The sequence below is a fragment of the Pseudopodoces humilis genome, chromosome 3, assembly GCF_049639895.1.
Source record: "Pseudopodoces humilis isolate 2021_Gansu_Grassland_sample_001 chromosome 3, ASM4963989v1, whole genome shotgun sequence".
In the NCBI taxonomy this organism is placed as follows: Eukaryota; Metazoa; Chordata; class Aves; order Passeriformes; family Paridae; genus Pseudopodoces; species Pseudopodoces humilis.
The window spans coordinates 93,563,416-93,585,601 of record NC_142202.1 but is presented as its reverse complement, the minus strand read 5'-3'; the positions used below and the strand labels follow the sequence as shown (position 1 = coordinate 93,585,601).

The 22,186-nt window shown below is 43.7% G+C and overlaps 1 protein-coding gene across 6 annotated transcripts; it reads left to right on the top strand.

Annotated features, from left to right (window-relative positions):
• Nucleotides 1-1,305: 1,305 nt before the first annotated feature.
• KBTBD11 (kelch repeat and BTB domain containing 11) lies at nt 1,306-21,764 on the top strand. Of its 6 annotated transcripts, none has more exons than XM_088053362.1 (4): nt 1,306-1,685; nt 10,656-10,758; nt 15,526-15,657; nt 16,099-21,764. In XM_088053362.1, the coding sequence occupies exon 4, from the start codon at nt 16,174-16,176 to the stop codon at nt 17,944-17,946; it is 1,773 nt and encodes a 590-aa protein (XP_087909488.1). In that variant the 5' UTR covers nt 1,306-1,685; nt 10,656-10,758; nt 15,526-15,657; nt 16,099-16,173; the 3' UTR covers nt 17,947-21,764. The 6 variants fall into 6 exon arrangements, 5 of the variants coding, with proteins under 5 accessions (XP_087909488.1, XP_087909486.1, XP_005521960.2 ...); XM_088053360.1 differs by lacking the exon at nt 10,656-10,758 and adding an exon at nt 2,030-2,187; XM_088053361.1 differs by lacking the exon at nt 10,656-10,758 and adding an exon at nt 2,030-2,187 and having other exon boundaries at nt 1,676-1,772.
• The last annotated feature ends 422 nt before the right edge of the window (nt 21,765-22,186 follow it).

The following is a 22,186-nucleotide window of genomic DNA, read 5'->3' as shown; positions in this document are numbered from 1 at the left end:
TTATTTCTGGCAGGTTTTAATAGATCTCCTGTATCACATGGAAATTTCTTCCACCGAGCCAGGAATAAAACCACGTAACAAAACTTTCATTCTAACCTTGCAATGGACCCAAATCAGGGGACAGTGACAAATCTGCAGTTATGCTAAAGCCACATGTTGTGGTTACTGTCTCTTCTAAGACCCTGGTGACACTTAAGGATTGTTGCTTATCTATTCCATAGCACCCAGAAGAGCGCTGCCTCTCTCAGTCAAGATGGAACTCGACCTCTGCTTGAACACCAGTCTTCTGGTTAAGGGCTGCTCTGAAGTCAGCGCACAACGCGAGTGGAGCCAAGGCTTTCAAGTGGTTAGTTACCCGGCACTGCATGCAAGCACTTCAGTTTATTAAGTGCTAAGTCAACACATAAGCGTTTAGCACAGCTGATGTCAAAAAGTACAAGCAATGGGACAAAATTAAGGAGAAGACACCAAACCATGCTTAGCCACCACAACTGTGATGCTGAAAGAACATACAGCTGCAATAGTCACACTGACAGCACTGAAGCAATTAATCGTCAGGTTAATTTGAGAAGGGAGACGGTAGTAGCTTTTCAAGTCTGCTCAGGAGTGTCTCCCAAGGCCAGAAGCCACTCACTGGGCACTGCAGGGGAACCAGTCTGACAGGACCCTGGAGTCAGCGGAGAGGGAAAAGGAGAAAACCTGCAGATGAATAGTGTTTTGAGGCAGCAGTATCACAGGAAAACTGTATGTTACAAACACGATATATCCCAGCATCAGGAATGGGTCAGAAAGACCAGGACAGCACGTCTGCTGACTTGGCAGAAATCAAACTGCAGCCTGACGTGGGACTTGAGCTGGGTTAGGTACCGCTGCCTGTGCCGAGAGGAGACCCAGAGTACAAATAATGTAATGCGAAGAGTTTTCTAAGAAACTGAAAAGAGGGTCTAATTCTGGGAATCTGATGAGAGTCTCAGCTTTGAAACGCAGGAGAAAATGGGACCCTGGTGCCAACTGCACCTGGCCTCCACGGCGTGGTTCCTCCGCCGGCAGACACCTGAATAAGCCGGAGGCTCCCCCGCGCAGCCTCCCCGCCGCCTCCCGCAGCGAGCAGGCGGTGCCGGGCCACGGGCCCCCGGGGCTCCAGCCCGGGCGCTGCACCGCGGCTCCTGCGGCAAAGCCCCCGGCCCTGCCTCCCGCGGGGGAGCGGCGCCGCTTACCCCCGGCACGGCTCCCCGGCCCCGCCCGGAGGTGAGGGAGGAAGGGAGGACCCGGCGCTCCCCGCCCGGCGCCACACGGGGGGAGTTTCTCCTCAGCGCGGGCAGGTGGGGCCGCTCCGCCGCCCGCCCCGCCTCAGCCCCGCGGGGCAGCGCGGGCATCCCGCGGCGTTCCGGGCTCGGCCGCTGCCCCTCGCCGTAGCCTCCTCCGGCAGCAACAGGTCCGTGCCCGCTCCTCCCTCCGCCTGCCAGGCGAACAAAGGGGCTGAGCGCGGCCCCGCGCCCGCCCGGCCCCTCCGCCAGCCCGGCCCCTGCGCTTCAGCCATTTGCCTCGCCTGGCATCGCCGCGCCGCTCCCACCCGCCTTTCCGGCCTCCCCCGCCCGCTCCCGCTGCCTGGGCGAGGCGCCGGGGCCGCTGCGCTGCGGGAGCTGCCCCGGAGCGGTGCCGGGCTCGTCGGCCGCCGCCGAAAGGTGAGCGGGGAGGCAGCGGGACGGGAGCGGGGCCGGGGACGGGGAGCCACCGGGGAGGGCTGGTGCCGGTATCTGCCGAGGTCTGCGGTAAGGACCGCGACGCGGAGCCACGGTAGCCGCGTGTGTATGAGTGGGGTTTCTGGAGCGCTGTCAGGTTTAATCGTGCTCTTTTTCTTTCCTCTGGCCCCCTTAATCCACCTCCCTCGGGCAGTGGGGTGGCCGGGCATATCTCCATATCCCTTGTCCATATGTCGCAGAGGAGCCAACCCTGATGGTTGCGTATTTTATTTTTTTATCCTGCTGACCTATTAAAAATCTAAGTGTCTCTTTACACTAACGTTTAGGGATGTGTAACAGCAGGAGATTGCTTCCCGCTATAAATTCTTCATGGCGTGCTACACCATCCTACTAAAAGCACACGCAAGCCCTGGGTGAGCCCTACTCGTGCACGATTATGCAGGGTAGAAGATGCTTCAAAAGAACTTGTACTGAATTTCAGTAGGTAGGTAGATTTTTATGTCTGGTCCTTTAAAGCAACTAAAAGGAGGCTCCTGAACCCAAACTTACACCTAGCACAGAAAATGATAGTGTTAAACCTTATAGCCAACTCTTTTCACCCGTCAAGAAAAAATAAAACCTTCTAGTAATAATAATATTCTGTAAAGCTTTTCCACAGCAATTAAACCAAACAATAGAAAACTGGAGCAAAAAGCTAGGAAAAAAAGTAGGGCAATAAAAAATAGAATAGCAATAAAATAGAACAATCCTTCTGTATGATCTGAGGAGCAGAAGGGCTTCTCTGTTTTCCAGGGACTTAACCATCTGTCTCCCAAAAAGGAATTAAGTGCAATGTTTGTGGAAAATAATAATTAAATTGTCACTAGTATTGACAAAGCAATATTTCCTCTCTTGTTTAACTGTTTGGCCCATCCTACTTGTTCTGTGTTCTCTTCCCAGGGCCCATCACACAGCATTTATTCACTCTTTAATTAGGACATCCACTGCATGCCAGTGGGATGCTCTGGTCATCCACTGCTAATGGCACTGTCTGATGAGAACATGCCAAGAGCCAAGGACTGTTCCGTGCCTGCCCCAGCTCCTCTGTGCTCTGCAGGACTCGCTCCTGGCAGTGGTGCCACTGAAGTCAGTGGTGTTACTTAGGATCTGAAGTTTGCAGGACTGCATCTTGATAATATCAAAAGGCTGAAATCTGTTGTAGCTTCATTTCTTCTACAAATGCTGTGTTTGCATCACTTTTCAATATAACAAATAGTCCAAAGAGATGGACAGACTTGAAATGTCAATAAATATTAGAGCACCATTATTTGGCAAGAGCATTCATTGAAAGTCATTAACTGGCTTTACTATGGTAAAGCAGGATTATAGTATTTAGGGCTGGCCTAGGTTACCATAGAGACAACGATGTGGTGAGATGACTGCGTCCGGATCCTATTTACCCGGGGTTTCAGCATTCTGTAGTGTCCTGTTGCAAGAGGATATTAGGGGCAGCTGACTGCTAAAGAAGGGTATAATAAAACATGAAGGGAAATCCTGCAATTTCTTTTAAGGTAGAATTAGACTTTTTTTTAATACTTTTTTTTTTTTCTTGGTGGGATCCTTTGTGGATTTTGCAGGGATTTTTCTGTTTATCCCTATTGACATTATACAGCATTGCAGTTGGGAGACTGTTTCTTGCCTCCGAACAGAAGCAGAGAAGTCATTTTATACCACTGCACATAATTGAAAATACCCGTTTTAAAAATGAGCGCCTTTTAATTGTATTTTATCTCATTAGCCTTCTCAGGACATGACATTTTTACTCCTAGTGTTTTATTTTTCAGTTAAATTGTCATCATCTATTGTTCTGCTTCATGTTTGTTCTCAGTGTTGTTTTGTCAGTGAGCAGGCATGATTAGTTTCTTTCACTGAAGAATTACTTTATAGCAGTTCAGGATTTGACAACCAGATTAACCTGATGTGTGACTGAGCACACTCTCACTGAGCAAGAAGGGACCCTGCTCTTTCCCTAGCCTGGGCCATACATTCCTGCCTGATTCCCTGTGCCAGAACTCTTCACCATGTGACAACACAGTGAATGGACAGAGATTTTGCCTTCTTCCTGCAGTTAATTAAGCAAGCACTCAGTTTACACTGCAGATGTTGGCATTACAAGTGGGGCTGGTCCTGTGAACAGAGTGTTTAAATCTGTGTGTAACTCTCTGTAGGATCAGGACCAATTAGCTGGCAATGCTGCACCCTTTTCTTCATCCTAAAATGCTCCTTGGATGCTAACTGGCAGTTTTGGCTTTGGAAGGATTACAAGACTGGGTCAGTATTGTATATGGGGGATTGAGTGTTAATGCAAAGAAGAGCTCGCTGGGGTTTTTTGTTCTGAACTACACATTTGGTACTTCCCAGTTTTTTTCTTATACCTCATCAGCGAGGATGGCAGGAATTCATGATTAGTTAAGTCAGTTTATTTAATGCAAAACAAGCACGAGAAAAAAATCCAATGGTTCTACAGATTTTGCACTGTGTGTCAGGGGAGAAGAAAGATGTGTCACATAAATGCTTTTCAGGTGTGATGTTTCACAAGCTGCCACTGCTGTGCCTCTGGCTGAAACAGACAGGTTGACAGCCTTTTTTAACTCACTCGGAAATGTGCCAGAGACCACAATCATCCTGTATGAATCAACATATGTTGGTCAAGCATCTTCCATGCTGTTATGTTGTCTGTCACAACATGATTTGCATTAATTGGAAGTTATTTTACATTTATGCATTCATAGATTAGCACAAGCTCTTTCTTGTTTTTCTGGACACTGACTCCTCCAGGAGTACATAAGTACCTAGGTAAGTTTTGCACCTCAGCTTTGGGTGTCTAACTGCTGGAAGGCTCCTGGACTTCTGAATAATTTCAAACTATCAACCTGTCAGAGTTGTACAATAGTTTTGTTGGTTTTTTTTTCTTGGAAGCATTTCTGTTTTCCCCCTTTCTTGTACGTAGATTGAAAAAACAGGCCCTAAACTCTGGAAATGAACTATTATTTCAGCAACCCATATTTTAGGTGTTAGTAAGAACTAAAAGCCAACCTTTAGCTATGGGAGTGGCTTGTGAACAACAAATGTTCTGATTCTGTCAGTCAAAGACAAATCTGTTCACGGGAGAGTTTTTCTCTTATCCTGTAGCTTTCTTTCATCTTTCCTTTTACTGCACCTCCCTGCATTGCTTTAGTTCAAAAAAAAAGCTACTGTTTACATGTGTCTGTAGAGTTGTGGTAGATTAACCCTGGCTGGATGCCACGTGCCTACTAAAGCTGCTCTATTACTCCTCTCCTCAGCTGGACAGGGGAGAGAAAATAAAATTGTAAGCCTTGTGGTTAAGATAAGCCCAGTGAGCTATCACTCACCAGTTACTGTTACGAGCAAGACAGAATCGACTTAGGGAAATGAGAGTAGGATAATGAGCAATAAACCCAAATCTTTAAAACATTTTTCCAAAATACTTCTCTTTTTCCTGGGCTTAACTTTACACTTAAATTCTTTACCTTTCCCCCTCCTCCAATGGTACAGGGGAACATGGACTGGGCATTGTGATCAGTTCACGTTATCTCTGTTGCTCTTTCTTCCTCACAATCTTCTCCTGCTCCACTAAGGAGTCTCTCCCATGGGAGAAGGTTCTCCACAAAATTTTCCAATGGTTCTTCCCATGGGCTGCTGTTCTTCACAAACTGCTTCAGCATGAGTCCCTCCCATTGGGTACAGTCCTTTGGGAACAGACTGCTCCAGCATGGGTCCTCTGTGGGGTCACAAGTCCTGCTAGTAAATCTGCTCCAGTGTGGGCTTCCCACAGTGTCATGGCATCCACCTGTTCCAGTGTGGGATCCTCCACATCTCTGTTCCACCATGAACCTCCATGGACTGTACGGGCACAGCTGCCTCACCATGGGCTGCGCCACAGGCTGCAGGGGAATCTGATCCAGCGCATGGAGCACCTCCTCCCTCTCCTTCTGCACTGACCTTGGAGCCTGCAGAGCTGTTTCTTTCACATATTCTCACTCCTGTCTTCTCTGGCTGCAGTTTGCTCCTGCGCAGTAGCTTTTTCCTCTTCTTAGTTCTATCATCCCAGAGGCAATACCACCATCACTAATGGGCTCTGCCTTGGCCAGTGGAGGGTCTGTCCTAGGGCTGGCTAGCACTGGCTCTGTCAGACATGGGGAAGCTTTTGGCAGCTTCTCACAGAAGCCACCCCTGCAGCCCTCCCATTGCCAAAACCTTGCCATGCAAACCCAGTACAACAGTGTAAGAAATCCAGATGCTCATGAAGTTAATGGGAAATGTCCTTGACTATAGTGGGGCTGGGATTTAAAGTGATGTCAGACTCTGGCTTTATCAAAATTCTCTGTGAAACTTAGGTGGCTGTTTCTAGTTGCAGGCTACTAGCACAAGCCTTGTTCTCTTCAAAGCCATGGAATTCAGCTGTACACAAACATACTTCTTCAATAATAATTGATAATTTGAGTTTTGAAGTTTGGTTTCCACAGTAGATGCAGAAACAGTAAAAGTAAATGTCATTTGAGTGTATTGTAATGTGAGCTTTGGAGTTTGTCAGTGCCATGTGTCCCAAGAAGTTTTAAATTTTGATACAGGAGAATGAGGGCAAAGACTGTTTATGTGCATTCATGTGATACAATTCACTAATGTTGCTTCTTGTTGTTCAGGATGAGGTCTGTACCACTCATTCTCTGTGATAGAAGACCTTTGAGACAGGCAAGAGAGTTGGAAGAATCTGTTAGTCCATAGCTGGACAGTATTTCTGCCAAGACATCTTGCAGTCTTATGGGAAATAAATAGTCGGATTGTACCCCCAAAATCAGGCAGCTTTTCACGTGACAATGGCTGAAAAGCCTCAGCATTTGCTTTAAGATTTTGTTGATGTGTATCTAAAATCTTTCTAGTCAGAAGCAACTAAAGTTTAGATTTTTGACTGAAACATCAAAATCTCTAAATGATCAGAACCCCAAACCAGGATTCCTGAATCTAAGCTTCTTTTCACACCTCCCAAATCATAACCATAAAACCAAACATCTCTCTGTTGTGCATTCTGATGTAAAAGTCTTAGTTCTTACTCTGGATCCTGGCCGTACAGCTCTGTCCAGGTTGCAAATTAATAAATTCAAGGACAGCACTGTGACTAAATATTTAACTGCATGCATTAGCAACCCTTTATTCTGTAGCACTTGAAAATGACAAGTTTGAATCATAGATTAGTCAGACATACTGCAGTCTTTACTTCTACTCTGTGTCAAAAAGTCCAAAAGCAGATGGGACAGTCCTGTGATCAACATCACCCTTCATGGTTGCGTTGCCAGTCTGTATGTCTCTTCAGAAAGAGAAAAGATCATTTTGGGGAAAGAGAATTCAAAAGTGAAAAGCAGAATGTACATTTCTTCAAGGTATTTAGGATGATCTATTTGACACCTGCTTTTCCATCAAGGCTGTTGGCCAAAACTGAGAAACCGAATAGATGTGAGGTGAATGATCTGAGCAGAGCAACGTTTTGACCTAATTCATCCAGAAGTTACTGGCTTGGTACTGGAGTAAAATTCTTTGGCCTGTTCTTGCAGGAATAAGATTAGATAACCAGGCAATCTTTTCTTTGCCTTTAATTTAGACACGTGTCTGCCTTGTTCAATGGAAAAAAATATTATAGTGGGAGATACTGAATTGCCTGCTCTAAATTCTTGATGTAAAAAGTTGAGCTTAGTCAGAGAAATCAGTGCCAGAAAACTCTTGCCTGAATACTCAGGCTCACCATATGAAATCCACATATTAGTAAAAAATGCTATGCATCCAAGGCAGAAATTGTTAGGTCATGAAAATAATAGTATTTTAATAGAAACCTATTTTATTTCTGTGTCAAGAGCGGTCAGCAAGTTTTAGCTTCTATTAGCGTAAACAGCATGCATTATACTCAATTTTCTCTTCTTTCTCTGTTTAATTCCAATTACATAAAGTCATTTCAGACTTTGCTAAGCCCTCAGTTGCATCATTGCTTCTAAAAGCATTTCCATTGTTTGGTGAAATCTGGGCTGACAGCCTACAGGTATTCCTGATAGTAAAGGCTTGCCACAAAAGTACCTATGACTGCAGCATGCGTTTCTGCTTTGAGAATCAGCGGAAGTGTTTTTTAATCCTAGCATAAACCAGAATGGCTTAGATCTCCAGCCAATATAGCTGAACCCTGACCCGCTAAAGGTGGGAAGAAGTACTGAAACTTCACTTTTGGCAGGGAGCAGAACCCAGGATTCTTCTTCCTCACCCTCAGTAACATTATTTATTGTTTCTCTGAAAAGTAATACTGCTTTAGTCTGAAGGAGAGTAACCCTTCTTTCATAGACTTGATGGTTTAGGCGCTTGGTTGATATTCAGGGGTTTTAGTCTTGTCAGGCAAAGCGAAGGGGTAGTGACAAGTTTCCCATAGGCCTTGGTCAGAGCTCTAATTATTGTACAGAAAGGCAAATGTAGCAGCAAGAGTCAGTACTGCTATATTTGAAAGTAATTTAGGTTTATTTTGCAAAGGATTCTGGGCTGAGGCACTCAAAGCAAGAATTAAAGTCCCCTGATTACACAAGCTAAGCACTTCGTCACCATGGTCTTTGGTATTTTTCTCCTGGCTAGCCCTTGGTAGCTCTCATGTGCTGATTTTTGAGTATCCAAATCAGTTGGCACCTATTTGTACCCACCCATGCATATGTGTGCAGAACCTGTGTGTATGTTCCAGATTTCTTTCCAGGAGCTGGCTACAGGTAGATCAGCACTGCTGTGCAGTGCAGCTCAGACACACAGCATTGACCCCTCTTTCAGGAGAGCTGGGAGGTGCATCCCACCCACAGATCAGTTCTGTGCAGGAATATAGCCCTATGCCTATCCACCTTGATTTTCATTATATAAAAGCAGTCAAACTCCTGTGAGTCACCTAGTATGTGACAGTTACAGGACCTACAGCAAAGTGTACCAGCAGTATTTCTGCCATGGCAGAGAGAAGCCTGTGCAAGCTGATTTCTTTCCTTTTTTCAGATTAGGGCTGTCATGCTGGAGGTTTTGCTCTGCTATCTGATCTGGCTGTCTTAAGTCTTATATCTTTGCTGCATTGCCAGCTGCCAGATAAACCTGCCCTCACAGACTTTGCCATATTTAGCACTGTGGCAGGTTTCTCCATATTTGAATCCAGTCCAAAGTCTGTGTAGAGACAATGTCTGCAGGAACCTGGAATTTTTCTTAAAATCAAGCTACCTGTAATGTAATTCTTGGTTGCAGCTAGAATGACTGTAAACCTTAAGTTTGAAGAAGAATCAGGGCAAAGAAACCATGTATGATCTCCAAAAATGAGAAGGGTGCTATTCACCATGTATCTAAAGGACCTCTGCCTTTCTTAGCGTCACCTAGTCAATGAATCAATGAAACTGTTTATTTTCTAAAAGTGGGGCATTTTTTCTCTTAAGTACCAGATCTAAAGTTTGTCTGGGAAGAAAAGTATTTTCATTATTGCCTTCTCTAGAAGTTTTACTTTCTTTTCCTAGGTATAAGTCTCAGAAAAGTGGGACTGTTTGCTTCCCTTCGAAGTCTGTTGTTACCTTTCACATTCGGTCTTTCTCAAGCACAATGGTGACATATTTTGGCAGATTTCTGGTGCTTTGGGCTCTTCAATCTGTATGTCTTTTACATAATGATATAAAAAGCAAAATCCAGTTTTATCTTAGAGCAGGAATTTTATTTCCTCCAAAAATGTTGCTCCATCTTCTGTATTAAATGCAGTACAGAGCAGATGTGTTGGAAGTGCAGTGCATTTGTGGAGATCAAGTGCTGTTCTAGAATGCAAAACTAAGCCTGACTCTACTTTGATTTTCAAAAATCTCCTCCTTCTTTGTTAATACCAGCATTGCCAAAGTGTTCGTAGAGACTTTGAATATGTTTGCAGCTTGTTGACAATACAGTTTAATACAGAAAAGCATTTCTACAGTCAACATTACCACATTATAGTACATTACACACTAATGCTTAAATGAGGCTTTTAATCTTCACAAGCTGATGCTTTGCTTCTAGTCAGTGCTTCTGGTGTATGGCAGTTTCTAGAATTTAAGGTCAGAAAGGATTTCTTGATCAACTAGTCTGCTCCTGTCAAATTTTATTTACCCTTGCTTCTGAAGTGCCTTCCAGCAAAGCACATATTCAAGATCCCTTTCATCACATCAGAATAAGGATCTTCCTATGTCAGATGAAATGTCCACATAGACCAGCATTCTGCCTCCTATATGAACCATAATCCAGTATTGACAGAAGTATGTGGCAGGATAAAAATATTTTTCTCCATGGGATACTTCTTTGTCTTTGAATATTAATACCCTGACAGTTTTCTCACTCAGGATCCTCCTAAGCTAAATGTACTTTTTGGGTTTTATTCTATAGATTTCCTTAAGTCCATCCTTCACTCTCCCCATCAATTATGGTAAAAATTAATTAACCACAATACGCTCTAGCAGTCTTGTTTTTTTCTCCTCAGTAGCATAAATATTTTGCTTTGTTTACATTACACTTCGTTTGCTTAGGGTTTCTTCACCAGCCTAAGAAAGCCTTCAGCATGCAGAATTTTCATGTGCCTACACTTGTGCACAGTCATCAAGTCACAGAGCAAACATACCAAGCCCTGAAGAAATGTCAGCTCTGCATTTCTCAGGCTGAGTAAGGCTTGCTGTATTAGTTCTCCAGGCTACTAGCACAAGCCACCTTTTCTCCAAAGCCATGTGGCTGTTAGAGGGTGCCTAGGCTAGGTATCACCTTTTTGCTTGGGAGCTGGTGTGCAGCGTGGAGTAAGCCTTTGTCTGTTTGCAAAGTGCTGTTCTGAGTCTCTCACTGAAGTGGTTTTTTTTTGTCTCTGAAATAATTTGGTACTCTTCTCTGTCTTCGCAGATTTTGAAATGCTACTCCCAAAATGTAAAAGCCTTGACCATACATGCTTCCATCATTCAACCACCATGTTCCATTGCAAACCTACTAATGCTGTAGAGGAAAGGTAATATTTTCCCTGTGGGTGCTCCATATTTCCCAGTACACACATTCAAGGACTGCATTCGTCCCTTCAACTGTAGCACCACACTGTTACGTTTGGTACTGCTTCAATTCAATGTAGTGTTAACTGTGCCCAAATACGGTGAAAGCAACCAAACTTCAGTTTATCATAGACATGACCACATGCTTTTATATCTAGAAGTGCAGCTGTGAGCCCATGTGTAGAATTAGCAGAAATTCTGCATAAAAAGTTTTGTTACATACAGTATGGTGTTGCCATGCAATACTTACTTCTTGACCTGTAGTGCATTAATGATGAAGACACCAGCCCTAGAGTTTTTCCCAAAGGTATTGTAATCACTCAAAACTTTTTTCTGACTGTTCTTTTTTTTTTGTTAGACTTTTTTTACTCTAAGGGATATTGGAGAGAACTTGCACTTAATCTTTGCTAGATTTTGTTTTTGTAGGAGTGTTACTTCCTTTTTGCTGTGAGAACTCCTCAGAGACAGTACTCCTCCCTAACTATTTCTGAAGAGTCTGAACTGGAAGGAACTCAAAAAGATAGTTTCCTTTTTAGAGAATGTTTGTCTCTAAGGATATCACTGTTAGAAAACCTTTTCTCTGGTCGTGATGACTGTTTAGAACTTCTATATTTTTAGTTTAGATTTGTTAACTATAATATCAATTTAATCAGCCTTTTGATAATATTTTTATTATGACTTATTTCCCCTCTCTCTTCTTCCCTGCCCAGACGCACACAGCCTTTTCTTCCTCTGAGTTTGTGATGAGGAACTGCTGTCCACATGTTTCTTGTGTGGTCTGTAGTTATAAGCTACAATTCTTAAATGTTCAGGTTTTTTTGTGGTTCTATGAAAATGTTGTAGTTATGCAATAAAAAAAAATTCATATGTCTATTACATATATTGTCAAAAAATTACAGTACCTTGAGAGGTCAAAATTTGTATCTACACTTGAGTGTGAAGGCAATATTATAAAAGGCATATAACCAGCAGTCAGGGCAAGACACTAGCATTATATCGTGCGTAACTTTGAAAAGGGGAGAGAAAGAGTTATTTTTCCTGCTGTTTTTCTTGAGGTGGCAAATTGAAAGACAATTGTACTTTTTTCTTACAAACAGGAGGTTAATCAAGTGGTTAAGATTTAGAGTTTAAATCTGTAATACGATCCAAGCAGTGCAGGCCCTTTCAGAGAAATGGCATCTTTATGCTCCAGATGTTTTCCCCATTTACAAAGAGAACATTTTTTTCCTCCGAATTTTACAGATCTACTCAGAGATAAGGAGTATTACAGACTCTTTTTATAAGTATGCCTACACTTCACCCTGGCCAGTTTTACTTTTAAGTAATTGTTTAGTTTTTAAAATGAATATAAGGGATGTTTTTTCTCTTTTGATGATCCTGCCTCTTTGGACGCCTTAATCATCTTAATCAGATTGGCAGTCCTATCCCAAGGGACTTTTCTACTGAAGTAAAAATTTGGAAGTCCAAGTTTTTATAAAAAGCATTTTTGTATTTTATAGAAGCATTTTTACCTCTTCACTAAGGTGGAGCAGAATGGCGTTTTGTCATTTCTGAACTGGTAAGTCTCCTGGGGAGGATAGCCTGCTTATATAAATTAGAGTTGCTTATGGTAGGGAAAGCACTGCTTTTACTTACCATGAGACTGAGTCAAAGCCGTTTCCATTTGTGAACTGGAGAGAAGTAACCCAATTCTTCCCACATGCACATATTCCCCAGAGAAAGTGGGTCTTGCTAGAGGAGGTGGTTTGGATCAAAGGCTATTGGCACTGCACAAAAAAAACCGAGGAGAGAACAATTCAATACAAGCATTTAATTGGATTTTATCAGAAGGACTGCCAAATGAATGCAATGCCAGGAAACTTTACCTGCAGGTCTTCATTACACTTTCTCTGTCAGAAAAACTGTGCCTTCTTATCTGTGTTGTTCCTTGAGCAATGTCTCACAGCATTTGAGGTTGGGGCCACACATTCAGGATATTGTGTGTCATTGCCAAGTCTGTAAATACAGTTCATGTTTGTTGGCAGCTCTGTCCATTAACATTACATCATCCCTGGACCAAACCCATGATAATGAAAACATTTTCAGACCAAGTAATTCAGCTTCTGACTTAAAAGTCCCCAGTATAAAAGGTAACCTCAGTCCATAGGTACCACACACTCTCAGTAGTGCTTCCTTTTCCAGTACCTATCCTGTTTGTGAGTTTAGAAAAAATGTTAAAACCAAGTTTATTTTAAGCCAGATGAGATCTTTGGGTGGTCAGATTCTTCTGTCTCATCACAGCTATCAAGTATCTTCTGCAATTCTGTACTTTTTGAATATTCTGTATTGCCAGAACAGCAGTACAACAATTTGATCACTAATAAGAAAGATAAGAAAAGAAGGGAGAAAGAATTGAGTATTGTATTTCCATCAGGCCCTTTCAGCATCTTTCTGTTTCATACTAAATCCATGACCTTTTAACTCGGTTCATTCATGTTACTCAATAATGGAAAGGTTCCACAACTTCTCTCAATCGTTTTTCCAGCTTCATCTTTGTGTAATTCTTGTATTTTGCTTTCAGCTAGACAGAGCTGCTGAGATTGCTGTTATGGTCATTGCTGTCACTGACATAATCCTCCAAACCCTCCTTCAGATTTTCTGAGTCTTCAGCTTCCCCATATAGTTCCTTGTTGCCTTAATTGCGGGTGGTACTTTGATTTAAGTCCTTCTCATGCTCTGCATGAAATTAATCATATTCTTGGTAATTAGCTTTGGGTATACCAGAGGATAATTTTCCTCAGAATTCTGCTGCTTGCCATTAGCAAGCAATGCCATCAGTCCTTCATTCTCCTTGAGATTCCTCACAGGAGTTGTAGTGTGTTAACACAGGTGTTTGTTACAAACTTCTTTCTCAATAACATTTCAAATATGTCAAATCAAACTTCTAAACTAAGCAGGTATTTGAATATGGGAAAAGATACAATTACGGTGTGTGCTTGAGGAGGATCTCACCTTTCTTTTTTTCCCATTAGCTGAGAAAGTTGGTAAGTTTTTCTTGTTACTGTTTTAACTACTCTGAATGTTCTAAATGGTGATTTTCCTTTGGGACATAATGCAAGAAATACATTTCACCATAGAGAGATCTTGCTGGTATTTGAGTTACTGTTTTTGACTTGTCACATTTAATCACCCATACTTGCAGTTTTTGGTATAGCATTCTTTTTCATTCTTCCTTTATAGTTTCACTTGCAAAATCAAGCCATAGACCAATAGCTTGAAACTATCTGAAGCTACTCAACCCTTCTTTTAGGGGGTACAAAAGTAGAAGTTAGGAAAAGTGGTTTCAGGAATGGCCAGAATATTGTCAGTTACAGTAGTTGCTCTGTGTACTGTTAAGACTCAGAAAGCATAATCACATCAACATGGATGCTGCCCAGTTTAAGTTGTTAATGAGTCAGTACAACTTCCATGGGCCCACAGAGCATGCACACAGATCACTGCATTTCTTCTTGTTGAGTTAAAACCACAGAAAACTCAGTAAAGCTTGACCTATAGAGTTTGGATTTGGACAGCAGGAAGTCTGCCACTAAAGCTAGCCGAAGTTCATACAGTCACAGAAAGTTCCTAAGTGCCAGATTTTTAAACACTCAGATGAGGAATATAAAGTTGGTAAAATCTACTTATTCTATTAAGTTTTAAAATGCTGTTGTTATGGTCTGAAATTCTCCAATACCCAAAAACCAAACCTGAGCATTGATTCAGTCTAACTGAATGTGATCAAATGTAGTAGAAAGCCCTTTATCGGTCAAGTGCACAAAATAAAAAGCCATGATGGAATACTAATACTGTCATTTAAGTAAGTTTGCATTGCAAGTATGAGCTTCTAGATTTCCTGTCTGCGTCAGGGGTTTCCAGACAATGTCATTTACAATTATGCTTTCAGTAAAAAAAAAATAAAATATTAAAAAGTTAGATCTCCCTAATGCTAATTTAACAGGGTAAATGAATCATGTCTGCTGAAAGGAAGCCATAATGCATACTTTACATAGAAATGAATGTTCCTTGAGGACTGTGAAAAAACTGACAAAAGGGATTTTAATAGAAATTAATAACCTTCTTAAAAATAGCATCAGGGATGCAGATACTTATTAAATTATACTAAGTACATTTAGACAATTCTTATGCATCACTCATGAAAACTTAAACCAAGTTTTGATGCTTGGTTCCAAGTCTGGGAAATTCATAAACATGAGGCAAAGAAATGGCATGCCATTAAATTCTAAAATCTGTATTTATGAAATGAAGGTACAACTGAGTGGTGATTGTGCTAACACGGACTAACCTACTTACAGCTATGCCTTCCCTGTATCCTGCCTTTTCCCACAGGAGACTGCATGTTCTAATTATCTATTGTGATTTTCTTTTTCCTCGCTTCTACTTTTTATTAACAGAAGCTATAAATCTTTGAATAAAGACATGAAGCAATCTTATTAAGTCTGATTAACACTTTGCTGATGCTTTGCAGCTACATATGCTGCTACACAAATGTGAGATTGCTCATCCCAAATACAGAAAAAATACTTCCATGTGTTTCATAAACATCCAGGATTATTAGCATACTTACAGTGTCTTTAAGATACTCTAGATATATTATTAAAGGAGACATAACTTAAACGCACTTAAACTTCTTACTAAGAAGAGCATATATCGATTTTAAAAATACTAATCTTTTCACACTTTGTTTTAAACAGGGGGAATGCATATGAGGAGCACTGATACGAAGAAAACTTCCCGAAGGTCATGCAAAGGCAAACTTGGCTAGTGGGGAATCGCCTTCCAGAAGAGACTGCACCCTCAGCCTTCCACTGAAATAATTGCACAAGGTGAATACATTTTGATAGTACTTCTAAGTGTCTGCCGTTAAAGGAGATTTTTGCTCATCACCCAGTGCAGCGTAGGGACCAGGTGTCATGAAAAGGACTGCAGTGCCTGCAGACTGCTTAAAATTTCTGCAGAGCAACGGGAAAACCAGAACTGCTTTTCAGGCTGTTGAGGTGCAACATCGGGGCGATCCCCCGTCCCACCAATGGAGCTCAGGTTTTCGGGGGCTGAGCTATAGTGCAGTTAGCAGCGGGAGGCGGCCGAGCTGCAGGGTGGATCCCCCAGGGAAAGGAGAAGCCGCGGTTTAGCCCCGGAAACCAGAGACGGCCCCGCCTGCCAGAGCGGCGGCCCCGAATACTAATCCTGAGAGGCGGGGTGGGGGGAAGCAGCCGAGGGAGCGGAGGAAGGCGCGAATGCTGAGCGCTCTTGGGTCTGTCCCGCAGGTGATGGCCGCGCCTCGGCGGCCGGCAGCGCTCCGCACGGACCAGGCGCGGCGCCGCCGCAGGTAGCGCGGCTCCATGGAGGGCAGCGGCGCGGCCCCGGAGGAGGAGGAGAGCGGGGCCGCGAACGGCGCTCCCCCGCCGCCGCCGCCGCCCACGCCGGCCGCCCCCTGCGGCTTCAGCTCCTCCCTCTGCTTCAGCGCCGCCGCTGCCGAGCCGCAGCCGCCCGCGGCCGGCGGCCGGGTGGTGCAGAGCCAGTGGGAGATCAACAACGCCGCCTGCCAGCCGGAGGAGGAGGATGAGGAGGTGGTGGGGCCTCGGGACCGGCCGCCGGAGGAGCCCGACCTGGTGATCGAGGTGTCGGGCCGCCGCATTCGGGCGCACAAGTCCGTGCTGGCGGCCAAGAGTGACTATTTTCGTGCCCGCGCCTCACGGGACGTCCTGCGGGTGAAGGGGGTGAGCTACGGGGCGCTGCGGCTGCTCATCGACTACGTGTACACGGCCCGCATGGGCGAGGTGCGGCACGACAACCTGGCTGAGGTGGTGAGCGGCGCCCGCGTCCTCCAGATGCCCTGTGCCCTGCACTGTGCCGCCGAGGCCATGCGCGCCCAGCTCTGCCTCGGCAACTGCTACCAGCTCCTCTGCCTGGCCAAGAAGCAGCGGCTGGCCGAGCTGCGGGAGGCTGCCTATCGCTTCATGAGCGACCATTACCTGGAGGTGCTGCGGGAGCCCAGCGTTTACGGCCGCCTCAGTGGCGCTGAGCGGGACCTCATCCTGCAGCAGCGCATGGATGCCGGCCGGCCCTGCTTGCTGGTGGCCGAGGTCAGCGACGCCTTCGAGCGGCCGGGTGGTGGCAGCCGGCCGCAGAGCCGCGAGAGCAGTCGGCCACAGAGTCCCTCCTCAGTTGTGTCGCTGGAGGAGAGTGGCTCCCTCATTCACTGCTACCAGGAAGCCAGCGGCGAGTGGAGGGTGCTGACGCGCCTGCCCGAGGAGGCCAATGCCAAGGGCTGCGCCATGTGTGTCCTCCACAACTACCTCTTCCTGGCAGGGGGCATTGTGACAGGGCCGGTGGGCAGCGAACCCAGGGCCCGCCTTTCCGACAAGGTCTTCTGCTACAACCCCCTGACCGACACCTGGAGCCAGGTGCGGCCGCTGGCTCAGCCCCGCTCGCAGCTCAAGCTGCTGGCCCTGGATGGTTACCTCTATGCTGTGGGGGGTGAGTGCCTCTTCACTGTGGAAAGGTATGACCCACGGGCCGACCGCTGGAGCCCTGTGGCACCTCTGCCCAAGGGTGCCTTCGCTGTGGCTCATGAGGCCACCACTTGCAACGGGGAGATCTATGTGTCAGGAGGCTCCCTCTTCTATCGCCTGCTCAAATATGATCCCAAGCGTGACGAGTGGCAGGAGTGCCCTTACAACAGCAGCCGCCGGCGCTCTGCTGACATGGTGGCCTTCAAGAGTTTCATCTACCGCTTTGATGTGAGCAGTGGCCGTGGTGGGGAGCAGGGCGCAGGCGGCGGGACAAGCGGTGGTGTTGAAGTTTTCCGGTACAACACAGTGGCCAAGTGCTGGAGCCAGTGCGCCAGCCTGCGGCCCAGCGGTGGCCCCATCCAGCCCTTCCGCTGTGCCCCCTTGGGCAACACCATCTACTGCGTCAACCGGACTGGCACCCTTCGCTTCAGCCTAGCCCAGGATGGTGAGGTGGAAGCAGATGGTGGGCTCAAGGGCACCTTTGACAGGGAGCTTCTTAAAGCTCCTTTAGATGTCAAGGGTGTCCTCCTACCCTTCGTGCTTACCCTGCCTGAGAGGCTGGACAAAACCGGGGACCAGGAGGGTTCCCTCCCACTGTAAGGTGGCCAGCCTGGCTCTGGCTTCCTGAGGGGGGAGTTGGGTGGCAGATCCACAACTCCCATTGACAGAGGAGACCCACTCTCTTGTGTCTGCGGAGAAAAGGGACTTGTCCTTTCCTCTGCTCTGCTCTCAAGATCATGAGCTGGTTTTAACTCAGTTGTAATTCTTCTCATGTTTGCTGTGCTTTGTGTGAAAAGCCAAGCACACAAAAGTAAAAGCTGCTATAAAGGATAATCTCTGGATTATGTTTGTGCCAATCCCCAATCTGAGAAAAAAGTTTTTACACCTGGATTTTTAAAATATTCTCGACAAGAGTGTCATAATGGGACATTAGTGTTGGTTGTGTGTTTACACATAGTTGCAACCTGGGCTGGAGCCTTTTCTGTCATTTGTGGCTTTTTCTCCTCTGGGATGATACTGAGGGATAAACATTGCTGGCAACATAGTTTAGCTGCATTTGTTTTCATGTTAAACCAATTATTTCCTGTGTTTAAGAAGTATAGGAAGAACGCCTCCATCGCAGCCTTTCGTTTCTGGTGCAATAGACAGTGTAAGGAAGCTGTGGCACTGTATTAGTCCCAGGAATTTCAACCACAGATGATTTAACGGATACCAACCTTAATGTTTTAAGTAACAAATGTGTGCCACATGTTTAACTTGGAATGCAAAAAAGAGAAAAAAAAAAGTCAAGCCATCTTTTTAAAATGTGGCATTTTGTGGTAGATATGAAATACTGATATGTTCTTTATTTGAAAAGACAGTGGTTTCTGTATGAAAAAATAGTGGTTTACTACTTTTTTTGATCAGAGATTTTAAATTAAAAATGAACTGAAGCTGTTCAGACTGCAACCAGTTGACATGACCATGTATGACACTAGAACTGGGGAAGAACTTTGTACTTCGTATGCTCTTTAATTGACTGCAGGTCAAGGAAGGTTAACCTAAACTAACCTGTGGCAAAAGGCCTTTCCCACTTATTTCAAGACCATCAAAAGGGGACGTGGAAAATAGAAATGTGCTACACATGTTGATAATATTGTGCCACTAGTATGATGTTACTTCCCTGTCTTTTGATTGAGAGACTGCTTTATTTATTTTGAACTAATGATTGCTGTAATCAATAAGTTCTTGTTAATTGCAGTACGTGCTGATGGCGTACGCAGTCATTGTGATTCTAAACTGCCCAAGAGTGCTGTTTGTGGGGCAGCATCCAAATAAGGCAAAACCATACAAAACTTCTTCCTGCCTGTGGAAAGTTGGAGCACACTTTTTGTCATGTTACTCAGAACTGGAAAACATAAAATGTCTACGCAGACTATATTGAAAAGGGCACATGAATTTATTTTATACATTTTATATTTAAAAAAAAAATAGGCAAGGCAAATGTTTTAGCTTTATGGTAAATCACTGAGAAACCTTTTCTGAAAAAAGAACCTGTGTTTTTGCTGGTACATTGCTGTATATTCAGCATGGAACTCAAGTGGACTGTGGAAGAGAATTGTTTATACTCAAAGCTCTAGTATAGATTCATATTTTAGAAAGACATAGGGACCTTGCATCAAAAAAAAAGCAGATCTTTTTATGTTTTATTAAGATGTTTTTGTTAAATAGGACTTTAGCATTCTTACATATAATTGCTAGTTCCAAAGGAAGGCAGCAGGCTCTGTCCTACGAGACATCATCTGTACAAAAGAGAATAGTGAACTTCATAGATATTTCTTTCCTTCACTTTAATGTTTGGGGTTTTTTTTCTCTTCTCGTTGTTGCACAGGGTTTTAATGCAGCTGATCTGGTTAGTCATTCTATAGAAAACAGTGGTCCAGTCCTAGAAGTTCTTAGCCAAGTGAACCTGTTCCCTAGTGAGCTAATTAAAGCATCAGCCAGGCAGGAGTGTGACATTTATCTTAGCCTCAGTACAGGTTGGTGCAGTGGAATTTAACATCCTTCTCAGAATATTTGATTTAATTTTCAGATGAAAATCCTTGGAAATATTGACTCTAAATTAAATTACAGCATTGTAGCTTGAGCAGGAAATAAAAATTACATATTTGATTTCAGCATAATTTTTATGTTAACTGTAGAAAGTATTTCAAGCTGTGTAGTGCAACGCTTAGGTGCATACTTAAACTAGAAACATAAGTGGTAGGCCAGATTTTAAAATAGTAGCATCACCAGGAACACACACAAGGAAACGTCTTCTTGCAATACAATGCAGTTTCACAGTTCAAAGACTTATGTAGTATAGTTCTTATACTACAGCGTAGTGAGGTATCAAGCCAGGTTTTGCATTCTTATTAATTAAGCATTAATTAAGCACTGTCATTCTGCTAATGCATGAAAATGCTTCTAAATGAGTTTTGGGAAGTTTCCGTGATTTAAGATGTGACAATAATCCACAAACTTTGGAGACAGAATGAACCATATCCTTTCTTCCAATATTTATTGCTGTACACTAAGAAGAAATACATTTGCAAGTAAGTTTTACAGTATTAAGTGTTTAACAAACCTGCAATGGTTTGTGTTTTTGCTAGCTCCTATTTTTAAAAAAAGTTGAATCAAGTGCTTACCTGCTTTCACTGTCTAAACAGTGAGACAGGGGAGAGTCTGGGCTTCATTAGCAGCTGTCTATCAAACCTGTTTCCTTTGTACACTGCGTAGTCACAGCCTGATGATTAACAACAAAAGCATGTTTCTAGCCAGATTTCCTACTTTGTGGCCTCTGTTTCCTCCCTGGTAGGCCTAAGGCAGGTTTGCTGAAAATTGTTTTCTCCCCCAGTTATATCTTCACAAAGAAACACCCCCACCAAACTTGGGTACTAAAACCAGAATTTAGATTGTCTTCAGGCATTTAAAGACTGCAGTTGTCATTCCAGAACACTACAGTTTCACTTAAACCTAGCAACAACTCTCTTTGACATGTGGAGCTGCTGAGCAGTTCCCCTCCGCCCATTTGGAACTGCTCAGAGCAGTTCTACACCTACCTACCAAGTGGGATATCCAGAAACCACTGATGTAATAGGGTTTAATTTAGGTACAAACCAAAGGGCCAGGCCACCCTCAAGTTTTGTTTGCATATGTTTTGCTTTTAAAACAGCCGTTTTATCTAGAGTAGCCTGAAGTCTACCATGTTTGCATAGGAGCACAGAGATCTGTGTGTGCTTTCTTAGCCTGCGAGCATTCAGTTCACATCTCCCACCCTCTGGTTGTCAATGGACTAAAGGAACTCTTGGAGCTAGTCGTGATCTCTAAAAATTTATGCATTTTGCATTGTATGTTAATTGGCTAAAAGTCTCACAAATCAAGTTAGTCATCCTCACTGAGTGATCTGAGACTAGCTAGAGAGACATAGTCTGCCCTGCTGGTGTTCTTCCCCCTGAATCTTAAAGTCCTCCCATTTCAATGGGACATGTGAGAGATAGTAGCCCTAATTTTTCAGTGAAAAATTCATGTCAATGAAATGCCTAAAGCCTTCGTTGAATCTAAAACTAAATTCCAATTTCAATAAAGAAATGCTATTAAGAGATGAAACTTTACTGTTTCTATTAACTGGTTACATGAAATAGAAATCTTAATTGCAGCAAAAGCATGTGTACAAGTTCTGTTTACACTTGAAACTAAGTAAAAAAAAAGTGGCAGAAGAATAACCCTGTTTGATCAAAACTGGCACTGTTGAGCAACATGAGGAGGATGTTAGTCATACCCTAGTAATGACTAAAATTGTGCAGTCGCTGATGTAAATTCTGTCCACAGAAAGTTTCTTTGTAAATAAATACCTGGTAAAATTTGAAGTGATAAGAGAATAAATTACTCACATGAAAGCCATACCTCTCCTGTGTTGTTTGATTGGCTCACAGAGTGCTGTTTCCCAGTTACCACTGGTTATCACGAGTGGGCTATTGCTTTTCTTGATTTGCATCATGTATTCCACTGATGGTTCCATAGATGTGTTACCCTTCATTATCACAAAGCTTAACAGTGGTGCTGGTGCTTTATGTCTGGGCTGATTTGTAGTGTTTTCTGCTGGAATGAATCCAGATCAAGACAGAATCCTATCTTTGGGCTTTTTTGTTTTTTCTCAGTAGCATTGCTCCTGGGAAACTTAAAACATAAAAAGGGGAAATGGTAGTACTGCTGAGCAGTTGTAATAAAAAGCATTTTATGAATTACTCTTTTTTCTGCTGTTATTTTGCACACCAGATTTGCGCTGGTTTAGCAGAACAGCTGTTAGGCTGTTACCAAT